General features: G+C 53.5%; 11 protein-coding genes across 11 annotated transcripts; 5 read left to right on the top strand and 6 right to left on the bottom strand.

Moving 5' to 3' along the window:
• Positions 1–314: 314 nt before the first annotated feature.
• On the top strand, positions 315–1,107 carry UMAG_10961 (putative glycine cleavage system H protein; the record flags this gene model as incomplete). The annotated part of the gene is made up of 4 exons (XM_011388408.1): positions 315–591; positions 702–724; positions 815–923; positions 1,019–1,107. 4 exons carry the CDS (start codon positions 315–317, stop codon positions 1,105–1,107), a joined length of 498 nt encoding a protein of 165 aa, XP_011386710.1.
• A 536-nt stretch (positions 1,108–1,643) lies between these two features.
• On the top strand, positions 1,644–2,245 carry UMAG_10962 (uncharacterized protein; the record flags this gene model as incomplete). The annotated part of the gene is made up of 2 exons (XM_011388409.1): positions 1,644–1,888; positions 2,056–2,245. 2 exons carry the CDS (start codon positions 1,644–1,646, stop codon positions 2,243–2,245), a joined length of 435 nt encoding a protein of 144 aa, XP_011386711.1.
• A 2,552-nt stretch (positions 2,246–4,797) lies between these two features.
• UMAG_00262 (uncharacterized protein) lies at positions 4,798–5,997 on the top strand (the record flags this gene model as incomplete). Its single annotated transcript, XM_011387880.1, has 2 exons — positions 4,798–4,838; positions 4,935–5,997. 2 exons carry the CDS (start codon positions 4,798–4,800, stop codon positions 5,995–5,997), a joined length of 1,104 nt encoding a protein of 367 aa, XP_011386182.1.
• Positions 5,998–6,909: 912 nt separating this feature from the next.
• UMAG_00263 (uncharacterized protein) lies at positions 6,910–8,262 on the top strand (the record flags this gene model as incomplete). The annotated part of the gene is made up of 1 exon (XM_011387881.1): positions 6,910–8,262. One exon carries the CDS (start codon positions 6,910–6,912, stop codon positions 8,260–8,262), a length of 1,353 nt encoding a protein of 450 aa, XP_011386183.1.
• Positions 8,263–8,564: 302 nt separating this feature from the next.
• UMAG_10963 (uncharacterized protein) lies at positions 8,565–9,302 on the bottom strand (the record flags this gene model as incomplete). Its single annotated transcript, XM_011388410.1, has 1 exon — positions 8,565–9,302. One exon carries the CDS (start codon positions 9,300–9,302, stop codon positions 8,565–8,567), a length of 738 nt encoding a protein of 245 aa, XP_011386712.1.
• A 409-nt stretch (positions 9,303–9,711) lies between these two features.
• On the bottom strand, positions 9,712–12,222 carry UMAG_00264 (uncharacterized protein; the record flags this gene model as incomplete). The annotated part of the gene is made up of 1 exon (XM_011387882.1): positions 9,712–12,222. One exon carries the CDS (start codon positions 12,220–12,222, stop codon positions 9,712–9,714), a length of 2,511 nt encoding a protein of 836 aa, XP_011386184.1.
• A 1,131-nt stretch (positions 12,223–13,353) lies between these two features.
• On the bottom strand, positions 13,354–14,379 carry UMAG_00265 (uncharacterized protein; the record flags this gene model as incomplete). The annotated part of the gene is made up of 1 exon (XM_011387883.1): positions 13,354–14,379. The coding sequence occupies one exon, from the start codon at positions 14,377–14,379 to the stop codon at positions 13,354–13,356; it is 1,026 nt and encodes a 341-aa protein (XP_011386185.1).
• An 856-nt stretch (positions 14,380–15,235) lies between these two features.
• On the bottom strand, positions 15,236–16,108 carry UMAG_00266 (uncharacterized protein; the record flags this gene model as incomplete). The annotated part of the gene is made up of 1 exon (XM_011387884.1): positions 15,236–16,108. The coding sequence occupies one exon, from the start codon at positions 16,106–16,108 to the stop codon at positions 15,236–15,238; it is 873 nt and encodes a 290-aa protein (XP_011386186.1).
• Positions 16,109–16,653: 545 nt separating this feature from the next.
• On the top strand, positions 16,654–17,808 carry UMAG_10964 (uncharacterized protein; the record flags this gene model as incomplete). Its single annotated transcript, XM_011388411.1, has 1 exon — positions 16,654–17,808. One exon carries the CDS (start codon positions 16,654–16,656, stop codon positions 17,806–17,808), a length of 1,155 nt encoding a protein of 384 aa, XP_011386713.1.
• Positions 17,809–17,907: 99 nt separating this feature from the next.
• UMAG_10965 (uncharacterized protein) lies at positions 17,908–19,539 on the bottom strand (the record flags this gene model as incomplete). The annotated part of the gene is made up of 1 exon (XM_011388412.1): positions 17,908–19,539. The coding sequence occupies one exon, from the start codon at positions 19,537–19,539 to the stop codon at positions 17,908–17,910; it is 1,632 nt and encodes a 543-aa protein (XP_011386714.1).
• Positions 19,540–20,217: 678 nt separating this feature from the next.
• Positions 20,218–24,297, bottom strand: UMAG_10966 (uncharacterized protein; the record flags this gene model as incomplete). Its single annotated transcript, XM_011388413.1, has 1 exon — positions 20,218–24,297. The coding sequence occupies one exon, from the start codon at positions 24,295–24,297 to the stop codon at positions 20,218–20,220; it is 4,080 nt and encodes a 1,359-aa protein (XP_011386715.1).
• Positions 24,298–26,186: the final 1,889 nt, after the last annotated feature.

Genomic DNA, 26,186 nt, shown 5'->3' on the forward strand with positions numbered 1-26,186 from the left:
GATAGATGATGACGAATATGATGCTGTCAATCGTGAATCGTGAAATTGTGATTCTTGTTGCCAGACTGAGCTGCAAAATCTTTGGGAAAAAAAAGAAAAGAAAAAAGGTGGGCATCATCTCGGCACTCGGAAGAGGAAGCGAAGTTAGAGTTGGCAGAGTGCGGGGGCCTGCGTAGGCAGCTGATTTAATCGCCAGTGACGAGTTTTAGGTTTTACGCACGCTCCACTAGACGGCATTCTTTTCCGTCTCCCACCACCTTATCATTTACCTTCTTCTTCGACTCACGCCTACAGAGCTGCTCAACTTGGACAAAATGATCGCTGCTCTTCGCCCTACCGTTAGAGTCCTTGGAAAGTCCGCCCTGCGTGCGGCACCGAAGCCATTCGCGGTACCTGCGATGCGAGCTGGTTTTGCTTCTAGCGTCCGACTCTGTGGTGTCCAGAAGCGTTTCACCGAGGAGCACGAATGGGTTTCATTTGATGATGCCACCAACATTGGCACCGTTGGCATCACTGACTATGCGCAAAAGTCATTGGGCGATGTCGTCTTCATTGAGCTCCCAGAGGCTGGTGCTCAGGTCACGAAGGGAGGTGAGTGCCGTTTGCTGGCAACAGTAAGTAGACGCAGGAAGAGAACGAACAGCTGACATCCCTTACTACTTCTTCACCGGACGATCGTACCTTTTGGACGAATTGGGTAGATGACATTGGAGCTGTCGAGTCTGTAAGTAGCACTGTTTAGATCAAAACGGCAGAAGGACAGCGAGACTAATTTTTGAAAATCCGCCTCGTCCTGTTTCTGTCATGTAAATAGGTGAAGGCCGCTTCCGACATCTACGCACCTGTCTCCGGACAGATCGAGGCTGTCAACAAGAAGCTCAACGATGAGCCAAGCCTTCTCAACAAGCAGCCCGAGAGTGATGGTAAGTACATTGGGACTAGTTTTGGTTCATACGGCTGTCCAAAGCAAGCCTCATCTGACCTTGATTGTCCCCGCGGTTTCTGTTCGACTCGAAAGGCTGGCTGTGCCAGATCAAACTCTCGAACCCTGCCGACTTTGAGACTCTCCTCACTGCCGAGGCTTACCAGAAGATCTGCGAGAACTGAGCTCAACAGCTGTTCCTCGCTACTTTACTACACATGGATCCTGAATCTGTATTGCGTCACACATCATGCTCTTCAACAGAGAAGTTGATAATCGAAGTCTCGAGGATGGCTCGAATCGTGAATGGCTGGCGCGGAACGTGACGGATGATAGTTGTTTTCTGGATGCTGTCCAGCGGAGAAAGCGAAGTCTGTGTGCAGAGACTTAACTTCTCTTGCGTCCTGCGATAAGGTGAGGCGCTACCGGACATGACGGTCACCTTGGTCCGTCTAAATTCGTGAAATTCCGAAAAGGTCGAAAACTTCCCGATTCGAAGCGAAAATACAAAACAGATGCCCGATGATACCACGTGATGAGTGTCTAGACCGTCGTCCTACTTGACGGATTTGACGAATTTCACTAACTTACTCCTAAGTGGGAGCTGAGCCATCCAGAGAATCCGATATTCGTGATTGCTCGTTGCTCCGCCACGACGTCGTGGGATATGAGATCGCCGCTCATATGATCGAGCTCGCAGAGTTGAGAAAAGCCGTGAACGATGGATCTGGAGTCGGCATACAACTGCGGTGCCGAATTGGAAGCTTGCTTGCCAAGCACCTCAAGAACTGAGGTCAAAGCCGCCGTTCAAAGACATGCAGCCAGTAGCTTTGCAGCTGCGGATGTCAGCGAGTTGACAGCGCAGCTGATAGAAGTTCGAGAAGGACTTGGACAGCTGAACCGCTTGAGCTCTGCATGTGATTCCCGAACGAGAAGAAGACGAAGCTGGTGTGCATATACAGTACAGTAAGTTACCTGTACCAGCAATTGGAAGCAATGCATGATACATGCGTGATTCGGTGACCAGCCGATGGGATCATTATCGAAGTTCGGATCCTGATACCTGGCATGCGAAGCAAGTAAGCGACGATTGGCGTCGAATTGTGTGGCTTATTATTGCGACCAAATTTCAGACATTCGCGAATTTCACAACGAGGAAGTTCCATCGGTGTTCTCAGGAGCGCCTCGCCAAAGCTCCGCTCCTTGCACTTGGCAAAGCGCTTCGGTACAACGCTAGCCAAAGTGGCGCATCGGTTGCGCATACGCGCTACACTCCCTGACTCGTCGGGATGCCTGTCGCCACCTCGTGCTTGGCGCAAGTGAGCCAAAGCATTGATCTGTTTTAGTTCGGCGCGCATCCCGTGTCGGACCATGTTCTCTTGATTGGCAGAGTCGCCTGGTGCGGCATCATATAGGGCTACTCGACCGGATCTGGGGTCAAGTGAGGATACACACGTCGTCTGAGGAGGCTCACTTGCGCTACCGACTGTGCCTCATCCGAGCGCAAACGACAGTTGGTTCGGCAGGAGCGCCGTTCGAAGCGCTGATTGGAAGTCGATGCAAGCTGCGAGCGTTGTTGTCGAGTTTTGATCTCAGAAATGGGAAGAAAGCGTCCACCGCATGAAAGTCTTCGACATCCGCCCCGCCGGACAATCATGGATGGATGTGAAAGCTCAGGCAGCTCAACGCCGGGACTCGAAAGGCGAAATAACGGGGAGTGCGCAAACTGTGAATCTGGTTGCTTGCGCTTGAACGGAGCGCAAAGTGTTCTGACGGTGTTGGCCAACGGATCGGATTCCCGCGCATAGAGACGCCGACAAGCCGCGTTGCGTCTGCATCAAATTCGCCAAGGGAGGCTTGATTTTGTTTTAACACAAGAGCCAATTCTCTACGCTCCCGCACGCTCTACTCTGACTCAGAAATCGGAAAGGCGCCAACACTGTCCCGGCGGGCTCGTAACTCGCTGAGACGATGGGCTTTCTTCTGATCTTGGTGTGCATCCTTGCTTGGTTAAGGTTTGAGTGACTGGATTGCTCCGACTGACCGGACTATTAACAAAACTGATCCGTGAATGGATCATGTGGGGCTGTCTCAAATAGTCTTCTGTCAATTCATCGACAACGAGTTGTCAAGCTGCTGCCGTGCTTGTAGCGTAGGTGTGCTGGATTCGTGAAAAAATTTGCTACTGCTGTCGGGTTGTCGCAAGGTTGAATTGAATCCCGAGGTGGTTTGATCCCAGATAAAGTTGGCTTGCTCTTTCTTGTTTCTGGTTCGTCTTGTTGGTGTAAGTTAGCTCGAGTCGCGCAGAGATAAAGTGCGGGTTTGGTTGACTGATTGCAATCCATCCCCTGTGTGGGCTTGCACATGTGCTGTGGCTGCTTTGGGTGTGACAGGTCTCACGAAGGGCTTCTCCGTGCAGCAAGAGCAGCAGCCACGATCGTCAACGAGCCAAAGCATCGCAATCAACCGTGAATAGATTAGCGAAGCTTGGGTCCGCCCTAGAAGTGCGCCTCATTCCTGCCGCCTGGATGGAAAAAGCTTCTTTCATCGATACAGGGCAGGTGAACAGAACTGTCGGACAAGCCGACATGAATATGACAGTCGAGAAATATTCGTGATTAGCATGTGGATACATGCACTCACACAGCGACGCGTACACAGGCTCGAGAAGGAGCAAAGCGTTGGGGCTTGCCCTTGTCTCTTTTGCATCGCTTTCGTCGAACGCCCAACTCAACTACAGTATCAAGCCTGACGGATTTGCTCACGGTTGAAATTTGGCATACTAAAAACAAATTAAAGTTCTGGTGGCTGGGCTGTCTTTCTGGTCGATCTCTGCTGTGGTCGTTTGGTGGCCTGGTCGCTGGAGCTTGGGTGATATTCGAACCTCGATTAGAATTACTTTTGTTGTATTTTATTTTAATATTCCACTCCATTCGATACAGCGAGGGTCGCTCAGACGATCCCTGAAACAATGAAATAAGAGCTGCTCACTTTCTCACCATCGGTGTCCTTTGCAGCTCGCTTGTTCTGTCAGGCTCGCAGGCTCGCAGGCTCGCTCGCTCGTTCGTTCGCTCGGTTCCAGCCTATTGTCACGATCGGCGCGTCTCGTAAGTGTGTTCGTCTATTTTTTTTTTGACCTGCAGCTGTCTATTTACTTGTGACTGGCTGACAAGGTATGAATTCCAACCAAGCACACGAATTGTGCCCCCTTTTTTCGCCGTCGCATACGCCAGGTCATTAACTTGTGAGTTTGTCGTTTGCTCTGCTCCACGCCCCTTGCCCTAGCTTGCTGCACGTAGCTGTACCTGGTGGGAAAAGTGTGCAGCAGTTGATGCATTTGCTATTTGCTTGCCGCTGCAGCAGCCTTGTCTCTGCAATTGCCGCTTCGCTCGTCCTCTTCATTTTCTGCTCCTCAACCCCACGCCCTTGATACTCCTGCCTTGTCCCCATCTTTGCAGACCGCTTCGTTCTTCTCAAGCCGTCCGAGCACGTCGCGCTTGCCCTAAAGCACGCTCCGCGAACGGCACCAGACACAAAAAAGCGCTTTGACTTCGATTCGGCTCCAGCCCATCCACACCCTGGATACAGTTTATTGACAGCTCGTACAACAGCAGCACTACTTATATTTGTTGCCTTCCAACCTTGCATTCTCCTGCACCTTGTTGTCCTCCTCATATCCGCCTTGACCGTTCCCATCACCCATCACCCATCACCCCGCCCCGTGTCCTCTTTGGCTCTTGGGCTCGCACCTCGATTCTGCCTTTTATATACCATCGTCTGCATTGGCCGCTCCTCCCACCAACTTCGACACTCGCAGCATACACACTCGCTCCACGAGCTAGCTACACTTTCCTTCCAAGCAAGTAGACTTCAAGATGGCTGACGTGATGCCCAAGTTTCCTGCCATGGACCTTTTGTAAGTTGAAATGCAATGCAGCCAATGCGCCCTATAGCAACGGGTAGTCTGACCCTCTGTTTCGTTTCTTGTTTCGGTCTCTTTTTTTTTGCTTAGGCTGGGTTGCATGTACATCGGCGTCATGCTCAACGTCTGGTTGTTCGGTTTTTCGATCGTACAAGCCTACATCTACTATGTCAACTTCAAGACTGACAAACCACTCATGAGGTACTTTGTGCTCTTCCTTGTTATCGCCGACACTGTCAACGCCGTTTTCGACCAGGTCTTCATGTACCAGTACCTCGTCTCCAACTTTGGCAACCTCGAATACGCCAGCAAGAGTAACCGTGCCTTTGCTGCCGACCCGGTGCTGACAGGCATCATCGCCTTTTCAACTCAGCTCTTCTTCGCCTGGCGAGTGTACAAGCTGATGCACTCCAAGATCATGCCCGCGTTCATCGCCGCGGGCGCGCTCATCTCGCTGCTCAGCTCCATCGGCACCACCATCGGTGTCGAGATCGTTCTTCTCTTTTCAGAATTTCAAAAGTTCCAGGAGGTCGTTATCTTGTGGCTCGGCTTCGCTGCGCTCACGGACCTTCTCATTACCGGCTCGCTCGTCTATACGCTGAACAAGTCGCGAACCGGTTTCGCCGCCACCGACGACGTCATCACCAAGCTAATCAGGATGACGCTCCAGACGGGTGCGCTCACTACCCTGTTCGCTATTGTCGACCTGATCCTCTTCCTTGCTTCCACCACTACGCTCCACCTGGTCTTCAACTTGCCGTTGGCCAAGCTCTACGTCAATTCGCTGCTCTCGACGCTCAACGCACGTGTCACCATCGGCCAGGGTCCACAGCAGTACACGATGGAGGGCTCCACCAGCGACAATGCTCGTCGCGGCATTTCGACGCGTACCAAGCGCTCCAATGTCTTCCGCCCCGGTGGGAACAACCAGCCCACCATCATCCATACTCAGGCTTCGCATCACGACGATGTTGAGAATGGGCTTGGTGCATTCAGCAGCCAGGACCACTTTGAGACTGGGGTGCACATCAAGACGATCGAGGAGACGTTCGAGGAGCGTCACCAGGATGACGGTCTGCGCGACTACCCCAGCTCGCACAATGACTCGCTGCCCGTGCTGGAAAAGAGCCGCGCGGACAACGACTCGCTCTGATCTGCCCAAAATTACTCTGCAGATGTCCCGTATCGTTCCTTTTCACGACAGCATACCCCCGATTCTTTGCAAGCGGCAAGGTCTACCCTTTTGTCACCGGCTTCTTACATTTCTGTCGTTGTTTTGACTGCTTTTGTACGTTTCCTTGTCTTCCGCAATCGAAAGCACCGTCATTGTCTTGACATTCTTCTGGTCGTGTCTCTTGGATGTAGAGTATTTTGCATGGCTCCGGCATCTTCTTGGCAAAAGATGCACGGATGCATGGACTTCCCTGAAATGTGATGTGAGAGACAATGTCGCCACTGCATCGCTCGATGAATAGCAACGCCGATCGAATGTTTGGTGTCAGAAGGACAACATGAAAAGGATCCGTGATTGCCTCTGGACACATACACGAGATTTTTGGGCGAGTGTTAGGGTGATATCGCGATTATCAATCCGCTGTTCAACAGCGTAATCACGAGTCATGCCTCATGAATAGCGGGCAACACGGGCCTATCAATTCAAAGATCTTGAATGCAGCTTGGCGCTTTTTTGTTTCTGCTTTTTGTTTTGGCTGACCCAAGATGAAATACAGATGACCAGGCTAAGCACGAAGGGTTGGGCGATTTCACACGCGCAATCGTGAATTCATGATAGTGGATCGTGGATCGTGATTCTTGCAAAAAACGACGGCTTCCAACTCCACCTTGGCCGGTCGGTGAAGCGCATCACCTGACACAAGCAGTCGTGAGTCACGATTCTTGTCAGCTTTCACTCTGGATTGAAACAGCGGACCGGATGCACGGTGACCTATCCTCCGAACATATCTATGGAAGCAAGTACAACAGCCGTCACCATCAACGCATTGCAAGAACTTGGAGGCATTTTAGATACCCAGGCATAGATGGAGACGAGATCGCGTGGCTTCTGATGAACAGACCCAGTTGCGACCACTATGGTTGCACAGTTCCAAGACACCCGGCAACAGCGACCGAAGCAAGCGTAGAGCACGATGAATCTCGAGCGGGGCCATCACGGCATCGAATATGTGCATCGGATGCAATAACGGGATCGACATTGTCTTTTCGCTCCTACCCGATCGCTTCCATACTCGAGACATCGTCGTCTTGGTCATCGTCATCGGCTTCGTCGTCGTCTGCTTCGCTCTACAAACGCACCGTCGACCACGCACGGTCGTTGCGATGGACGAAAGAGGAGACGGATGAGTTTTTGCTTGCGCATCGAACTGTTGTGACGGCAGGCACGGCTTCGCTCGTCTCGACGGCGGCGTCGTTTCCGTTTGACTCGGTCAAGTCGCGGCTGCAGGTTCGCGACTATCCGTCCATCTGGGCATGCGCTAAAGCCGTCGTTCGCGAAGAAGGGTTTCGCGGCTTCTTTCGTGGCGTCACTATCCCGCTCATCACCATATCGTTTGTTCGAACGTCTTCCTTCTCCATCTACTACAACACTAAAGCACACCTGCATCGTAATGGCGTACTCAACGACTCGTCGCGCTTGATACACACCGCGCTCTCAGGCGCAGCCGGAGGCGCCACGAGCGGTGTCATTATCTCGTGCGGTTCGGCACCGTTCGAGCTGGTCAAAGTGCAACGTCAGTTAGAGTATCTGATTGCGGTGCAGAAAGGCTTGGTCAAGAAGTCCGACCCAAACGGTGGTCGAGCAAGAACGTTTGTACCTCAATCCGGCTTTCAAGCCGCCGCCAACATCTACAAAACCTTTGGCGGCATCAAAGGGTTCTACATGGGTTTCCCATTGCACATGGCTCGCGACACACTCGGAACAGCGCTCTACTTTGGCTTTTACGATTCGATCCGTAAACTCGTCTCTCGCCACTCCAAGACGGATAGCATATCGGGTGCGAGCCTGTACGGTATCCCGGGACCCGTGGTATCCTTCCTCTCGGGCTCATCTGCGGGTATTTTGTCGTGGTTGATCGTCTACCCTGTCGATCTGATCAAGACCAAAGTGCAGCGAGATGCACTAGCGGGCAATCCGAGACAGTTTACTGGATGGCAGGTGTTTCTGCACATGATCAAACAACGCCCACCAATACACGAGGAGCGCGGCAAAAGGCGCATCTTGAAGACCGACACCTTCTTGGCCAGATTCTTGAGGCTCTATCGTGGATTGGGCGTTTCCGCGTTGCGCAGCTTTATCTCGCACGGTCTCACTTGGACGCTCATTGAGTCGATTTCCGCCAAGATCACCGAGCGCACCGGACACGCAGTTTCCTATGCCCCCGACGCTCGCAGAGAGCACTAACGTAGACATGGCACGATTCATCTCGCCAATCGCATGCCGTCTTTGTCCCCTGCGGGCTCCCGCCGCTCTGCTCGCTGTGGCGAGCAAGCAACGGCGCCACGTGTGTGTGTGTGTGTAGGCAGAAGGGATAGACAGTGGATTGGCGTGGGGTCTCGTCAGCGCACGCGCACAGACGCTTGTTCTCACGAGCAGACGCTGTCATTGACACTGAACGGGGGTCTATCTGAGCGCATTATGACGATGAGAGCTGTGAACAATGCAGGAAATTCAAGTGACACGCATATGCTGGTGAGTGGCTGGAGCTATTGGCCGCTCAACAAGCGCTGCAGCTGTTGCGGTGTATACCTCTTGGTTTCTGTGGGTTCGGCAGGGATCAAGACGGCGGCCACCTTCCTTCCTTCCTCGGACAGCATGTTGAATGTGGAAGCAGCGTCGTGCGTGCTCTGAACGTCGAGTTGAATGCCGAGCTCGTTGATGTACTGGCGGATCGGCGCTGGTGGCGGTAGAACCCTCTTTCCTGTTCCGAACAGTAGGATCTCTGGACGTTGGTCGACAATTTGAAAAATCGCGAATACCTCCTTGATCTTTTGCGAGACTTGGAGCTTTTTCCCGGGCTGGATCGGTTGGTCGAGCCAAGCTTCCCAGCCGATTCCAGACGGAACAGCACGGTCCTGGTTGAGGCATGGATGGTCCCATAGGAAAACTTGGTTGTTGAGGATCACGATTGGTTCGGATAGCACCAATCCATCCGCGAGAGTGAGAGATGTCGGCGAGGTGGAAGAGATCGAGATGGTCGTGTTGGGCGACGTGGATTCGAGGATGTTGAAAAAGTCGTCGTACACGGTACGGTGCTGTCCTGTGTTGGGCTTGCCTCCGTGATCGTCGGACGGCAGACGTTGGCGAGAAGAGGTGCTGAACCAAGACGAGTCGGCGCATGCGCCGCCCATCGTGCGCATGCGCAATACTTCCACTGACATCCCTCGCAGCCGCGCCGCAGCACCCGTCCGGACAGTACGCAGCAGTGATGTGGTTCGCATCATCGTACAACTCGTCGATGTGACTGAAAACCGACAAAACCAGAACAATGATCGGCGGCCAGAACGAATCGTGAATGTCCGCATTGGTAGTCGTCATCAACCATCGAGAATTGTGAATTGTGAATCGTGAATCATCCTGAAAAAACACAAATGTGGAGTAGTTGACGTTAAACCAAAATCGTGAATGCACAGCCGCTGGTGTGTACGTTTGGTTGGTAATCAAAGGCCTCTTCCTCTCCATTCTGCAGCCATTCGTGAATCTTGATTCTTACTTGGCACACAACAGCCACACAAGGCATACATGCTTCTTGAGCACACATACGCACACATACACACACCAAGAAAAAACTAGCACGAATGAGTGAGCCGACACTGATTTTGGTACTGCGATGGATAGATTGCTTTTGCAAGATCAACTGATCACTGCGCGACCGTCTTGGTGCGGCAGCTCGACGCCCAGCTTGCCCCTCTTGCGCTCATGGGTCTTCCTATGCCGACTGGCCTGGTCGGGTCTACTGAAGCACTTGCCACACTCGTCGCATTTGAACGGCTTGTCTCCCGTATGCGTTCTGACATGCTTGGTCAAGTTGCTGCTCTCAGCAAACGCTTTTCCGCAACCTGGATACGTGCAAACGAACGGCTTGCTACCTGTATGGATTCGCCTGTGAATCGTCAACGATCCGGCTACGCTGAATGCTTTGCCACAGCCCGGATGATCGCAGACGTACGGTCGTTCTAGCGTATGTGTACGCATGTGCTGCGCGAGCGTATTCTGCTCGCTGAAGCGTTTGCCGCACTCGCTGCATTTGAAAGGTCGATCTCCCGTATGCGTCTGGATGTGACGTAGCACTTTTTGTTTCTGCGAAAACTTCTGCCCAGACACATACCGAGCACATCCAATCCACTTGCATTCGTATTGCGCTTGTCCCGAGCCGACGTGCTCCGTTTCAATGTGGTCCGTTAGCGCAGAATGTGAATCGAAACTCGCCGAACAGCCCATCCATCGACAATGCAGCTTTTCGGTAGCACTGCAGTACGCGCCACTGCTGCTGTTGCTACTCTTACGCTTCTTCTTGTTCCATAATGAGGATGACGAAGCGGTAAGCTGGGAGCTCGCCACATGACCAGCAGTATCACCAGGGCGGACGAGAGGAGGCGATGGAGTGGACCGTGTGAGAAGCTGAGCTCCGTTAAGGGAGAAAGGTGGTGCAGAGGGCTGGCCTAGATGATCGTGCAAAAGATGCTGCAAGATGGCGAGCGAGACCTTTTCATCCTCGTGTCCAGCTACTGTCTCGGACGCATTGGGCTTCCACAACTCGGCCTCGGTGGTGGGCGTGAAGGTGTCAAACTCCAACTTGACTGGCATTGCCACTTGGTGACAGTCCTTCCAAAGACATTCCAAACCAGTCGCGCCCGTCTGCGCGTCTGCGCTAGAGTATGCGCGCGAATGAGTGACTGATTTCGCTTCTTGTTGAGTAGTAGCAAACACGCGTTTGTCGCTAACAGCTGTATGCGCACTGGTGGTCGCGTTTCTACGCGCAAGATGCGAATGATTGACATGCGCCACCAGTTCCTCCACCGTCCAGAAGCGCTTGTTACACCCACCCCACTGACACTGTTGCGGCCGCGCGTCTTGGTGCTCGATCGCGGCTAATGAAGGTGGTTGATGCTGCAGAGTGTCGGTGGTGGGCATCCAGTGCGAGTGCGGTGCAGTGGTCTGGCAAATGTCAGAGTTGCACAGCGTCATAGCGGGAGGAAGGCATCCGCCATGACTGCTATGCAGATGCGGCTGTTCGAACATGCAGTCGTTCCAGGACTGCAACTCGCTCAACATATCCTCCAACGAAGCATGGCCGGCTACCGGCGAGGCATGGTGACTCTCGAATCCCGAAGTGCCGCTAAACTTGTCTTTAAGATGAGGCGTCGAAGCATGCACCATGGTAGAGGACCACGCAGGACATGGTGACGCAGCAATGGGCTGTGGTGTGGTCGACGTCGATGCTGTAGACGCTCGCGAGTCGTATTGGTTCTTGTTGCCAGGTGAAGTATGTTGGGTTGCATTGGTGATGATGCTGGACGATGGGGTATCTGAAGGTGCAGGAGGTGGTGGCGGCGCACTGAGCTGGGTATGGTTGTGGATCGCGTGTGAATGCAACGCAGGGCTCACAGCCTCGGCAGGCGACGCATGAGGCGCATTACAAGGATATGATGTAGAGCCAACACAGCACTGTTCTACCGTTGGCGGCATCGAGCAACAGCAGCAATCGAGGAGCTCCTGAAAGCTGCGGTACAGTTGGCCGCCTTCGGCCGTACTGGTCGAGGTGAGCGATCCGCAACACTCTCGACACTCGTTGTGAGATTTGTGGACGAGTGCTTTCGCGTTGGGCTGCGCGTTGACGCTCTTCGTGGCATGCAATGCGGGATCCGTTTCACACGCGTCATCCGTACAGCATGTAGAGAGAATGGGAACGGCAAGCGTCATGGACGAGAAGTCGCCCGAGGCGGAGCATGTCGATTGCGAGCACGGTGAGCCCGAAATTTCGGCGCACGCGGTATCGTCACAACATGCAACAGCGGTTGAACAGACAATCGCGCTTGTGGAAGAGCTGGCCGCACCGCAGGAAGGCTGTGTGCATGCGCTAGAGATGTGATGGCTGTCGGAGCAAGGCGAGGATCGTGCCGAAGTGGTGCAGCTCCGGCAGTCGTTGGCGCATGATCCAGGTTGGGTCGAGTGACCTGCATTACAGCAAATCACGGTACCACACGTGGGAGGTACTCTGATGAGCTTATCGAGCTGCTGAGGTGGTGGCGATCTGGACGACGCCTTTTGAGGTGATTTCATCAGGGTCGCACTTTTGTCCGCTTCTTGGATGCAAGCGGACAATGTTGACGGTAACAACACCTCTTCCGATGACGCTGCCATGACGTCCTGGCAAAGCGGGGCTGACCTTGCCTCTCAGACGGGCGGCATGCGGCGAATTATGGCGCTTCGCAAAGGTAGAAAGACGTTGTACAAGGTTGACGTCGATGATGACAGCTCGTGAGCTCAAAAGCTGAGCGGCAGATGTGCGAGCAAGCGGAGAAGAAAGAACCAAAAAAAAAGGAGTGGCAGGCAAGGGTTCCAACTGAGTTGGTCTCGGAGAAAGAACTTGGAGCGAAAAAGATGCCTTGAGCAGCCAGGAGCAAGGCTAGAGCTTCATGAACAGTGGACGAGTCGGCTCCGAAGAGAAATGCTTCTGTGACGTGAGCTGAAGGGAGGCGGAGAGGGGGGTTCTTGCAAAAACACCGTGCTTGGCAATAGCAACTGTCCAGGGCGGGGAGTTTAGGGATGAGACAACAGCTTGACCAGCTCACAGTGGGTGTAAGGCGTCGTAGGTAGCTAGATGCTGCTCGTAGAATCGATTTGTCTTGAGGCCGAGTCAGATGCAGAACATGGGCTGCTTGATTGTTGCATAGGCGGTGTCTACTTGCCGCAGTCTTGAAACTTGAGTCTTTCGCGGGCAAAGCAAACCAAGTGACGGCCAAGTCACTCAGTGGCAGACAAGGCGTGGGGCAACCGAAGCAAAGCACGAAGCGTCCAACATGGAAGAGATAGGCGAGCAGGAACAAAAACGTGCGTACCTTGCTGGTTACGATCCTTGATAATCGTGAATCGCACAACCTCGCTCGTGACTTTCAACCTGTCACAGGTTTGCTGTTGACAATTTTCGCGCTCCCGTCAGAAATCAAGTCACAGCAATTAGTAATCTTGTCCCTCTCGATAGCGGCACTCTAACATGCACGATTCGTGAATGTCGCCACGCTCCGTGGCTGTACGTCACGGTGGTGTCTTCATCGTGAGTTCAGTTTGGCACTTTGCTGCGCACACTCTGTTTTTTCAAGCGGCGGTCGTTCTGCGATAGTCTGAGCGGCGGAGTCGGCAAACAACAGCAAGTGCGCATTTCACGGCGAAAGAGTGTGAATGAAAGCGGTGTATTTACATAAGATGCGATGGGTGCAATGTCGTGTGCAAGACAAGAGCATCACTTTGCCAAGCTGGTCTGAAGTTGGGAAATCAGATCAAATCCCAGAGCGGGTCATCGGAACGAATACCGTCCTTGCGCGTTGCTCGGCTGCGTGCGAGTTGGGGTGCTGGTGCCGATGAAAAGCTGTAGCCCTCGAGAGCACTGTCGACCACCTGTTGCGAGAATGCCTGAGCCTGGTCTGCTGGTGCAGGTGCAGATGCAGTTTGCTGTCGTGCCGAGCGGGAAGAGGAAGCAAGACCGCCAATGATGAGTGAGCGAAGGGCGTCGCCCGTCAATGGCTCGGATGGCGTCTTAGGAGCAGTCGACGTGGTGGAAGCGGAACCATCCTTGCGAGTACCCTGCGAAGGACCGAGAATAGCAATTCCTCCCTTGGCCTCCTTGAAAGAGCCGGTGGGTGACTTGGCTTTGCCGAGGAAGGCGAGCACATCACCCTTGGTGATCATTCCACGTACGCCGGTACCCTTGATCTTGGTCTCGGCGTCCTCGATTGCGTTTTCAGCGATGAGTCGCTGTACCGAAGGGAAGAGCGGTCCCTTGAAAGAGAGGTGTGTGTCCGAGCTGGAAGCGTTTGGTGAAGATGGGGATGCAGAGCCAGTGGAGGCGGCTGTCTGGGTCGATGGCTCTGGTACCGACTTGCGCTCGTCTGACGTGGTGCAAGTCGCTTCGTCATCCTTGGGCACCTCGACGTTGGAAATGTCATCGCCTTCCTCGGCGAGCATGGCGATTGTCTTGCCGACACTCACATCCTTGCTTCCATCCTGGACAATGATTTTAGCCAGAACACCATCTTCTTGAGCCTCGACATCCATCGTAGCCTTGTCGGTTTCGATCTCGAGCAGAACATCGCCCGCTGAGAATGCCTGGCCTTCCTTGAGCTTCCAAGCAGCGATGCCACCCGAGGTCATGGTGGGTGACATGGCCGGCATGGCGAACTTGGTGATCGCATTTTGTGCCGACGACGTCGATAGCGCTCGCGTAGCCAGAGCGGTCTGCGAACTCGAGCTGGCAGCCGCAAGCCTTGAAGCGGTCAGAAGCAGAGAGCGTGACGCCGACATTGTTCTTAAACCCTTATACCGAGCCGTCTTTTGTGAACCCGACCTGGTGCATGCGGATGGTGTCTCGGTAGAAGAGTTGGCGTCGCTGTGAGCACATCTCGACCAGATCAACACACACGCACACACTCGCGCTCTCACCCGAAATACATTCATCCCGAAAAGGCTCACTGAAAAATTGGCCGGCATATCGATAATCGTGAATCGGCCCGCGAGAAGAACTCTCTCCATCACGAATCTCAGCGTCGAGCGCTATTCCCTAATCCGACTTGCGAAGAAGACCAAAAAAAATAAAGAGAAGAAAAAAATAAATAGAAACAGAGCAGACACTACACCCACCCAAAAAGGCACGTTGTTGGGAGCAGCCTGATTCGTGATTCACGATTTTCCCGATTCGTGATTTCGTTATGCGCGTGGCGTGCGTCACAGCATCGATGCGTCATGCGTTTGGATATCTTTTGTTAAGTTGGCAGTTGTGCATCTGTCCATCTCATTCACGATTCACGATTCACGATTCACGATTCACGATTCACGATTCACGATTCACGATTCACGATTCACGATTCACAATTCACAATTCACAATTCACAATTCACAATTCACAATTCACAATTCACAATTCACGATTTGTTCACCAGTCTCTCTGTAGGAAGCGTGAAGCTTGGCGTGTGGTCACAGGTCCCTGGGTAAGGAGCGCACTTGTTGTATCGTCACTTATAAACATGCAATGCGAAATCGTGAATGCTGGTGGCCGTGTGCTTGACAACAACGACGTGAATCGTGAATCGTGATCACGAATGGGATGTGAAAATGGAGCATCTTCGTGCTTGCAAGAGCTCCGCTGATGGCTCGTCATACATCAAACCTTCTTGGACTTTTTCGACTTGTTATCGTCCTCGGACTTGACCTTGCGTTTCGTCTCTTTCTTCTGCTCCGTGACTTGGCTTGCTGATTCGGATGCTGTGTTGCTTCGGCTACCGGCGGGCTGGAAGTTTCCTTTTAGCAGATGCCAAGGCTGTCGCGGCAACTTTTTCTCTTCAAACGTGTTGCTCGTCTCCTTTACTTTTTGCGCCCTGCTCGTTTCTGCTGGCGAAGCGATCGACAGATGAATGCATCTCGAAATCTTGACAGGTGCCATGACGAGTTTTCCCACCTCATTCCCATCACCTGCAGGAACGAGCAAGTGCAAACTCTTCAACTCTGATGCCGCTCCTACGCCAGCTGCAACCCTGTCGTCTTCACTCTGAACAGATGCACTTTCCAAGGCCATACAAATGAGTTGCGAATCCGCGCTCGATTGAGACTTCTTGGATTTGCCCTTGAGCGCTGATGGTACCGAGGCGTAAAAGTTGTACGTAGCAGCGTCTGTGCAAGTAGATGTCGGTACCGAGATGGTTCCAAGTGGTTTAGATGCAGTTTGCACGTCGCATGACTCGTGCGGAAGGTCGATAACAACTCCGTCGAGCTGAGCTGGTGAAACGCCGGCGGGAATGCGTACCGCCCAGAGCTGCTGCTGCTTCGAATCGGAGAGCTTCTTTTCAAGGAAAGGCGAAGACGTTGAGAACGAGACACGTTCGAAGCCTCGTGGTGGACGGTAGCCAATGTTAGAAGGATTGCGAGAAGCAGGATGCTTTGCTGTGGATACCGACGCTGTTTGAGCTTCAACCGACGAGCCGCCGGTGCTCGACGAGGAGGAGCTCGCCTCGGAGTCGGATCGTGACCTCTTGGACATTCTGCCTCTACGTATAGGGGTCGCCGACGACTGACTTTATGTTGCTATGTTGCTTCCTCCTCGTCGCTTAAATCTTCCAAGGTGGGCAGGTTGATGCGAGAGAGCTTTGTGATGTCGTTGGACAGGATAACAAGAGGAGCTGTAGCAATGTTCAACGTTAGCAACATCAAACACGTTACTTAGTTGGTTTTACAGTTTTCGCAGTTGCAGGCAGCCGACATTCACGATTCGGGATTCGTGATTCGTGATTCATGATTCTTCCAAAAAAAAATTGCAGCGCAGACAAATCACGAATGCAGAGATACAGTCACAATTACATAAGCATGCCATGCGGCCAACCTCCACCTGCAACCGCGCTTCTATCTTTCACGGGTCTGCTAAACTAACTCACGACTTATGCAAAGCAAGCTCTCTGCTGCACCGACGATACCCAACTGCGACCAAGTCGATGCAACCAGGAATCGTCAGAGCCCCTTCTTGACCTTTGCTACGCCATTAGATATCCAATTGGATCCATCGAGTCTTGGAGAATCTGTAACGCAAACATGGATCTCGTACAATCGTTGTTGGGAGAGATCGGCGTTCCGATTCCTGACACCAAGACACTGTCGTTCGTCGGCACGCTCATCTGCGTGGGTCTGACAGTGCCACTCGCCGTCATGTTCCACTATTCGGCTCGGCCTCGTATTCAGCGAGTCAAGATTTACGAGGAGCGCGTGCTGATCCTCGGTGCATCCACAGAGAAAGGCGTGGGTGAAGCACTGGCACTCCAATACGCTCGTCGGGGCTGTCGCGATCTGATCCTTGTCGGTCGCAACCTGCAAGGACTCGAGGCTGTCAAGAAGCGCTGTATCGAGCAGGCAATTGAAGGAGAAGAGTGGGAAATGTCGGATGAGGCGCCTGGAGACCAAGCCAAGAGCAAGCACGATTTGCGCATCCATTGCATCGCTGCGGACTGCGCCAACGCGCAAGATGTGGATCGTCTCAGAAAGCAGGTTTCGGCGAAAATCAAGGGTCTCGACACCCTGCACATCTGCTTTGGCGTTTCAGCGCTGCTTCCGCTACTTGGCGTGGCAGGCGTGGATCCAGTGCGTCGCGCTGACAAGCAGGATCCGTCCAAGGTGTATGCGGACAAATCCGGCCTTGAAGCCGTTCAGCAAGCCGTTGTGAATGCTTCGAATGTCAACGTTGCAGGAACCGCGATCTGTCTGGCTGCATTCTTGCCGATGCTTCAAACCACATCGCACTATCCAGCTGTCGTTCTCATGTCTTCGGCAGCAGCGCTGTTCGCTGCGCCGACGCGCTCCGTTTATGCTGCCACCAAGGCGGCTCAGCTCTCGCTCTTTCGATCCGTCGCGCTCGAGTCGCAGGCGCATGCACAAGTCAAGCCAGCCAATTCAGCAAAGCCCCGTTCCCAGGTCCACTTCCTCTCCATCTGCCCAGCTACCATCGCTACATCTTTCCGACACTCTGCGGTCGATCTGGACCACACCAAAGCCGACATGCCCGAAGACCTCGCTTGGGTCAAAGGCGAAAAGATGCTTACGCCATTCCATGTTGCTCAGAGAACCATCTTTGCTGTGGATCGCTTTACACAAGGCATCGTAACTCTGCCGTCCTCGTATGCATTTGCTACTTGGATCGACAAGATCTTCCCCAGCGTCACTGCGAAGATGGCGCGCAAAAAGTATGCTTATTGACCGGATCCCCGAGCTGCGAGCTGCGAGCTGCGAGCTACAAGCAAGTGCATTACCAATCATTGTCTGCAGGCTTTTTTTCGTCCACGTCTGAAATGCCGACTATGCTGGACTGGATGCTAAGTCGGTCTTGTCTGCACGCTTTGCAGAGTCTGATAGATCGCTGAGCGTGCGTAAGGTTCTTGAGAAGAGACGAGTGAAAGCAACGTCCCACTGGGCGATGGTGTCGGAGAGGTTCAAGTTGATGGAACGCGTCTCGGAACGAGTGACTTTGGCGTTGGCATTGGCGATGTGCACGTCAGTATGCACAGCTGGACTCGCTCTTCGGCGTCGTTTGCTCGGTAGCGCCTCAGCTCGAGGTTCTTGGATCCGTGACTCTACCGACGAGTCGCTGGAATGCCGGCGCTTGTCGTGCGTTTCGCTGCAAGCAACAGCCTCGACCGTCCCGAGCACCGACGCACCGAGCATCTGATCTGACGCTTGGCCTGCAGCTTCTTGTACGTCATCTGCATCGTCGTCTGCATCCGGATCGAGTTTTCGATCAAAAACGTGCTGGTAGTGTTGATGCTCCTCGGTATCTTGTTCAACGTCGTAACCGGCTCTATTGTCCACTTGGTCGTCGCCGATAGCAACGTCTTCGAAATCACGATCATCGTCAGCTTCTTGCGTTGCATCATCACCCGTGTCGGCATCTTGCTCGTCCTCTAGCACTCCTGGCAACGTGCTATCGCTCAACTCGTTCTGCTCATCCTCTTGCATGGTCGGTGGAGGCGGCGCATCCAGCTCAGCTCGCATCCAGGAGAACAACTTTTCTCGCGAACAAATCGCAATGTTGCGCAGTCGAACTTGGTCGGTCACCCCGACAGTTTTGTTGGCTCGACCACCGTGAATTGGCAGGCTTTCTCGAGCTTGCGCACTGCGAGACGAGGACACGCCGGATACGAACCGTCCGTCGATGGCGGGAGAAGGTACAAGGCTGCTTGTCGAAAGGATGGTGTGAGAAATGCGCGAGTGGTGCGCGAGTTGGTCTTGTGTCGTATCTGGAGAATCTGGAAACGCTTTTCTTGCGTTGCTCAGAGCGACGTCAACGTTGATGAGGTTGCCTCTGAGGACAGCGACCCATATTCTGTCGACAAAGTCGAGTGTTTGGAGAGCCAGGTTGAGCTGCTTTGTACGAGATGCAATCAGATGTTGCCTCTCTTGTTCCTCGTCCCAGTCTTGGTCGTCGTAGTCTCGGTCCTTGTCGCTTTGCTTGTGTTCCATATGAGCGCCATCTGGCTTGTCGACGTGCTCCCGCGTTCGCTTGCGCTTGTTTTTCATCGCCTCGAATTCCATTGCGAGGCTATACCCCGTGATTCCTTCGCTGAACTCAGTCGAACATCGCAGCAGGTACGAGACGAGCAAGTTGGTGCTACCACTTCCATACGGTGGAATATGCGCCAGCACACTGAGCACTCTCAGCCACTCGCGCACATAGCTCGTCAAGCTATGCAAGCTCGAGCTTGCATCAAATCGTTTGCGGTAGCCTCGAGTGATGTTTTCCAGTGCAGCATCGAGGAACGATCGCAACTTGGCTTCTTGCTTGCTGCTCAGCGCGTTCGGTGTAGCAACCGTGTCCAGACGAGTACCATCCGTGTTGTTCGTAGGCTGCGTATCTGTTGGACGACCGTCAGTGTCATCCAAGTCAAACACCGTCGACAGATCGTCAATGATGAACCCGCCTCCTAACTGCATTCTTGCTAGTGATGATGGGTTGAGAAGGAGCATGGTCCAAGATGCTCCAACAGTCGACACTGCACAGGCGCCGTAACCACCTCCACTTTTGCGACAAGCTCGGTTCGCCTCGTTTCCAAACACCTCACAGCGGCACAACCACAACGTGAAACACGCGAATTTAATCGACAATCACCACCAACTCACGACTCATGACTCACGTTGGTCTTGCACGTCCACTGCAATGCGCAAACCGACACTCAAGGCCTCCTGACAAACCGCCTCACGCCTGCATCCTGTGAACGAAGCAAACGAGCCACAGAAGCGGTTCAAACATTGCATGAAACGCCCCACGCTATGATCGTGAGACACATTGTTCCGATGGGGAACATGGTCAGAGTGTAGGCGCGCGCGGACGACAGCCGAGCTTGATCGCGGATGCCAGGACTGACAGTCGTGAGTACCACCAATATCAGCGTCAGCTTCAGCATCGTCAGCGGCCCCCGTCCTTCTCTGTTCCCGCCGACCGCTGTCGACCAGCCTGCCTTCGACTCAGCATCACCATCCCAATGAGCACGCTCTCATTACTCATCGACGTCAGACTCGACACGTACAACGACGTGCTGTCCAAATGCCAATGTCGGGTCTTTTTCAACATAAAAGTAGATGTATATGAGCTTTAGCGACTGCAAGTGCTTGTTAAAAGTAGGCTCTGAAGCTATGCAAGGATCTCGGCTGTTGTGAATGCTGTCGTGGTGCTTGTTGCTGACGTTGCGAATGCTGTTGATGCTGTGCTTGAGCGAGCTGTTGCGTCTGATAATGGTGAGTATGGACAGCGTTGTATGGATCGTGAGTGGAGTCCTGGGCAGTCGCCGTAGATGGCTGCGACCAGGCGTCCAAGTCGGTCTCTAGCTGCCTTCTAGTTGAGCGCATTGCTGAACCCTCGGTGGCCAAGGTACCGACATTCATCATTCCCATTTGTCTCTCTAGCCCAGTGGTGTCATAGGCACTTGGAACGCTGCTGTTCAGACCTGTTTGACTGTAAGGCGTTCCAGGTCCGCTGTTAGGCGTCATGGAAGCAACCAGCCCCATTTCAATGGCCAACGGTCGGTACGGAGGCATGTTGACCAATCCGTGCTTTAACAACAGTGCCTTGACCTCGTCTCCGCATCTCTGCCTTTCCGTTCCCTGCAACGCGTTTGCCTCTGCAAACAATTTTGTGACAAACTGACTTCCGTGCACCTGATCGACGAGAATCTCTTCCAGCAACTGCAACCTCTCACCTCCGAACAGAACACCAAGCAACTGCCTCGAGGCATCTGGATCCTCCTTCTGACTGATGATCCGGAGCACCGTCTGTGAGGCGAGCTTGTGCGTGCACAGATTTGCCAGATGAGGTGCCAGTCGAGGCGCAAGCAATCGAAATCTACCCGGTAGAGACGATGCGTCCAACAGCCAAGTCACCAACAGAGTTCCATTCTGACTCGTTGTCAGCGGAACCGAATTGAGCACGATCGCAAGCGCCACCTGCTTGATGTGAAACTTGTGCACTGCAGATGATTCCAGACATGTCCGCATGCTCCGAGACCCAAATCGACCCTGCGCAACTTCCCAGCATCTGTCCACCATGGCTTCGAAGATAAAGTCGCTGTGCGGACTGCCAAACGGAATGAGCCTCTGCACCACATAATTGCCGAATTGGTCCAGCAGCAATGGTGGCACGTACGGTCGAATATGCTGTACAATCATGACTCGTTGGTCGTCAGCGTGCGTGCAATCAATGATCTTTTGAGCCGCCCATGTGCCGTTCTTATGGACGCCGATCATGGCTAAATGCGGCGCGATGAGTGTGAGCATTGTCTTCTTCATGGGCTCACTGCATCGTTCGAAGAATTTCTGGACCAGCGTGTTGCCAATAAAGTCCGACGAGAGATCGACGACGCAGGGCAGATAGTCACGAGCGATAGCATCTGCGTCGGATGCAAGGCAGCTGGGAGTCTCGAGACGCTTGCGCACTTCTTTGAGCCTGTTGTTGTCGAAGCGTTTGCTCGGAGGCAGCTCTGGCACTGATGGAATGCGTGTAAAATAGGTGCCGAGCGGTCTCGGTCGAGCGATCTGTGCGACGTCGGCTTCAACATTCGGATCGAGCTCGTCGAGCTCCCGCATCAGCGATTGCAGATCATTGATCGTTGGCTTGGGCTTCATTGCGGCTGGTAGAGGAACACCGCCCTTGTCGCTGCTTGGAACGATGCTGTTAGATGAGCTGTGTGTTGGAAATCCGGTAGCTCGACCGGTCGCACCTGACGATACGAGTCGAGCAGAATCAGCGCTGAGATCGCGAGCCAGTCCGTGAGAACCAAGCGCATTTGGCGCCAAGTGTTGCCGTGACGAAGCATCAAAGGTGGAAGCGTAACGCAGCTCTTCGAGTCCGCTGATCATCTTTGAATCCAAGGATGCACCGGGAGCAGCTCCCGCCAGAGCAGATAATGCCTCGATTGCTGCTTGGAATTCGGCCGAGCCAGAATCGAGCGAGCCATAATGGCTGTCCGAGGCATTCGCTGGCACCTTGGCGAAGCCGATTCTCACCGGGCCCAGCTCGGCGCCAAGAACATCACGGCCATGGAGTGTCTGGCGCGCCACCATGGCGTCATCGAGGCGCTCATAGTTGATGAATGCGCAACTCTTGCTTGCCAGGACGCGAACGCTCTCGATAGGGCCAAATGGCGCAAAGATCGAGATCAGAGTCTCGATGGACGTGGAGGAAGGTATCGACCCGATCCAGAGCGCGCGCGATGGCTCCTGATTTCCGCCCTCTGTTCCGACCACTTCGCTGGTGTACGCGTCAAGTGGTGCTCCAGTGGTGTCGGATGCTGTCGCAAAGAGCCCGAAGCCTGCTTGGGGCAACGATTCGGGCTTTCCGAAGCCGACACGCACCTGGCCTTCTGGTCCGATTGTGCCGAGACCTAGGCGCCCGTTCATGCGCCCAAAGACGTCTTCTCTGGCGCGAACGGCATCTGCGAGGTCGGCGTAGTTGATAAAGGCGCAGCTCTTTTCAGGCACAAGTCGAACAGTCTCGATAGAGCCGTAGCGTGAAAAGATGTGCACGAGGTCTGAGCTCGTGACTGTCGGTCGAAGGTGACCGATCCACAATGTACGTGTTGGCTGAACGAACGGAGAGTTAGCGCCTGATCTTTGAGCTGCTGCCCTTTGCTGTTGTGGTCGGGCGGATGAATACATGTCGATGTTGGCGAGTGCTTCGTTGGCACTCGAAGAGCTTGGGCGAGATTTGCTTTCTCGTGTAAGCGAGGCATCGTACTGCATCTGCGTCATGCGCAACAGCTCTTGTTCGGCTCGAGCACGGCCTCCGGGACCCGAAAAGGCGGCGATGGTGCCAGCACGGTTACGTCCACCGGCGAAGAGAGCAGAAAGGTCGCTGTACAAGTCAGCTCTGGACCCTGAAGCCAACGCCGCTGAAGCTACTTGACGGTTGCGATGATGGCTTAGCACCGCTGGTGGCGTGAGACTCGATTCGAGACCAGTCTGTACAGCAGACGGAGTGGCAAGGTAGTGGTCCAGCGCAGGGGCGCGGGAATGTGGTTGATCGAGCACACCCATGCTGGTAGCTCTTGGTCTGGAAGCATTTGCAGACGCACGGTTGCTAAAATCAGAAGATGGAGACGAGGTGGCAGCACTGTATTGGTGGAGCCGGTTTTGCAGGGCCGTGTTGAGGAGCGATGATTGCGGCGCGTTGGCAGCGTACGGACTTTGCGAGCCAGAGACGTGGCCAGAATGGAGGCCGACGGAGTTGCTGGTCGAGTGAGGGGCAGACTCGCTGGCTGTTGGAGCTGTGCTAAATGCAAAAGAGGTGAGGTAGCTGTTGCTGCGTGCACGGCCGTCACCGTTGTTGAGCCGGGGTCGGAGCTGATGAACACCGAGCGTGGATGAGCGGTTGCGCAGTTGCACCGAAGCCAGGTAAGCATCTGCATCTACAAAGCCACGATCGGTGTCAGAATTATGGCTCAGAGCTTCGTTTGCATTGGCGGCAACATGATTATTTGGCTCGCGACGGTCCGCGCCGCTGAGACCGAGATAGTCGAGCGTATCTGTGTTGCCGAAGGAAAAGCGGGGATCTGCGGTATCGTTTGTTTGAGATGGAGAGTTGGAATCGTCTTCGGTAGCAGCGGATGTCATGGTGCTTAAACCAGAGCGTGTGGGTTGCCAGTTGGAAGAGAAGAAGGACGGACCAAAGGCATTGGCAAGGTTGGCAGTTGGGAGAGTGAGTGATCCGGAGCGGAGACGTTGTGATGAGCAGGACACTGTCAGAGCAGGGTCAAAGTGAGCAGGATCACTAGCAGCTGAGATTTGTGGGAGAGCGCCTCGGCTCGCAAGGTCGAGCAAGGCGTCACTCTTGGAATTTGAACCAGAGCCATGCGAGAGATGTGCAAGCAGCGGCGGACGATCTATCGGAGAGGGTTGTTGAATGATGGGAGCTGCATCGCCCCAGCTAGATGGCAAGGTGCCGGCACGAGCCCTGCCACCACGGTTGGAGCGACTGCTCTGTGCAGGTTCGACGATGGGATCCGAGTCATTTGCGATGCTGGCGGTACGATATGCAGGTGGAGATCTAAAGGCGTCCTCCGGGGTCTGAAGCTGGATCGCTCTTCTGGAGAAATACGAGGACTGAGATGCTAACGCCGATGTCGACGTTGATGCAGATGCTGGTGTTGAAGGTGATGCATTGGGTAAGCTGGCACCTTGACCGTCAAAACGAGCCTGCATGTTTGGGGAAAGCAAGCCGCGCGAAGTGTTGGTCAACTAGTGCAATTCCAGTGATTCCAGTGCATGCATATCGGATGAGGTGCTGGACGGATGAGCAGTCAGCTGCCGATCGATTTGAATGATACGTAGTGCTTTTCCAAGTCGATTGGTTCCGATGTGGTGCTTTCAAACGTTTGCACCAAGGAGACGGTTGTCGACGAAGCTGATTGCTTGGATCGACGAGGTAGACGGACGGACTCTGCCTCCTGTCCGTCTGACAATCCGAATGAGATGGTGGCCTATTCGGAACGCCGGTTGCTGAGCGGAGCGGATGAAATGCACGATATCTGACGCTTAAATGCCTGAATGAGATGATGGAGAGATGTGTGCAGCATAAGGCAATCACAAAGGCGAGATGAATGCAGACTCGTGACTATCGCCCGATACTTTTGTGTGGATTCTAGGATATTCGTGATTCGTAAGTCGTGATTCGTGATTCGTGATTCGTGATTCGTGATTCGTGATTCGTGATTGTCCGGACAAGCAAACGGGCTTATGCTTAGGTTTGGTGTCGTGGTGAACGAAGCACAGATGAGTGTGCGTGGGAATTGTAAATCACTCTGCGACACTCACACTCACACTCATGACTCATGACTGTGCTCTGTGAGACAGCACAGCTGAATTCTTGCTTCAGCTCGTGACTGAACTGAACTGAACTCTGAACTGAACTGCCCGAAAAAGCCAAAATCACGAATCACTAAATGCGTGCTCAGCTTGGCACTCACGTTTTGTGGTGGGGATTCCCTTTCTGGTGCACTCACGACTCTCACCGAGTGCGAGAAGCGGCAATTGTCAAATCGTGAATAATAATCATCCATCAAAATCACGACTCTTGAGCCCGTGCACGCCCGATCTGTTACACCCGATGCATTCACTTGTCTTACCCCCCTTCCACGTGACCGGCAGCAAAGTGCCTGTGCTCGGCCTGGAACGGCACACAAGCGCGAAGGTTTGGACTTTTTCCCGCAAAGTAATATTAAGTTTATTTTTATTTCTACTTTTACCAATGCATCTACAAATTCTGAGGCTTGAATCACGAATCACTTGAATCGCATCTGCGTGGGTCGCTTACAAGCGGGTGCAGCCCCGTCTTCAGTCAACGTTGACCTTATATATCCACGATCACGACGGGGTGTTGCCTCTCGAAAACTGCCTGACTGGTTCCGATTCTGGCTGGCTTCTGTATTTCGAGCTGAGTTTTCTCTTCTTTTTTTCTATTTTTTTCTCCTTCTTCTACTCTGTGAGTGTCACTGTGACAATGTGCCTGGTATGCGTGTATGCGTGTGTCTTGCTGTCGCAGTCACGAGTGTCGCTGTGCTTTGCGGCTGCATTCCTTCGTAAGCCACACAGAGTCATACAGGCAGCCCCAACTGCCACATTTTGGTGATTCGTGATTTGTGCTTCTGTGGTTCTGTGATTCTGTGATTCTGTGATTCTGTGATTCTGTGATTCTGTGACTTGTGATTTGTGATTGCCTCGGCTCTTTCTCTCTCTCTCTCTTTGGCGCGCTCAGTCGTGAGTTTGTCTGGTTTAGTCAGAGTCTTCGCAGCCCATTCACGAATCACGAATACGATTCGTGATTTCCCGCCGCCGAGTGCGCCGTCATCAAACGACACTCGCACTTTCATCCCGCTCCTCATCTTCCTGGACCAACCATCACTTGAGCATACCTTCTTACCGACTCGATCTCGACTCGCTCATCCGTCACCGTCCGCTTATCATTCTGTACCCGCATCTTTACCTCTGTCTTTCCTTCTCGCCAAAACCTTGCGACAAATTCGACGGCACTGACCACTCGCACACCAACCATCGTTCGACTTGAAGCATCATCACCCATCTCTTTGCGACTG

This window comes from Mycosarcoma maydis, chromosome 1 (assembly GCF_000328475.2).
Source record: "Mycosarcoma maydis chromosome 1, whole genome shotgun sequence".
NCBI lineage: Eukaryota > Fungi > Basidiomycota > Ustilaginomycetes > Ustilaginales > Mycosarcoma > Mycosarcoma maydis.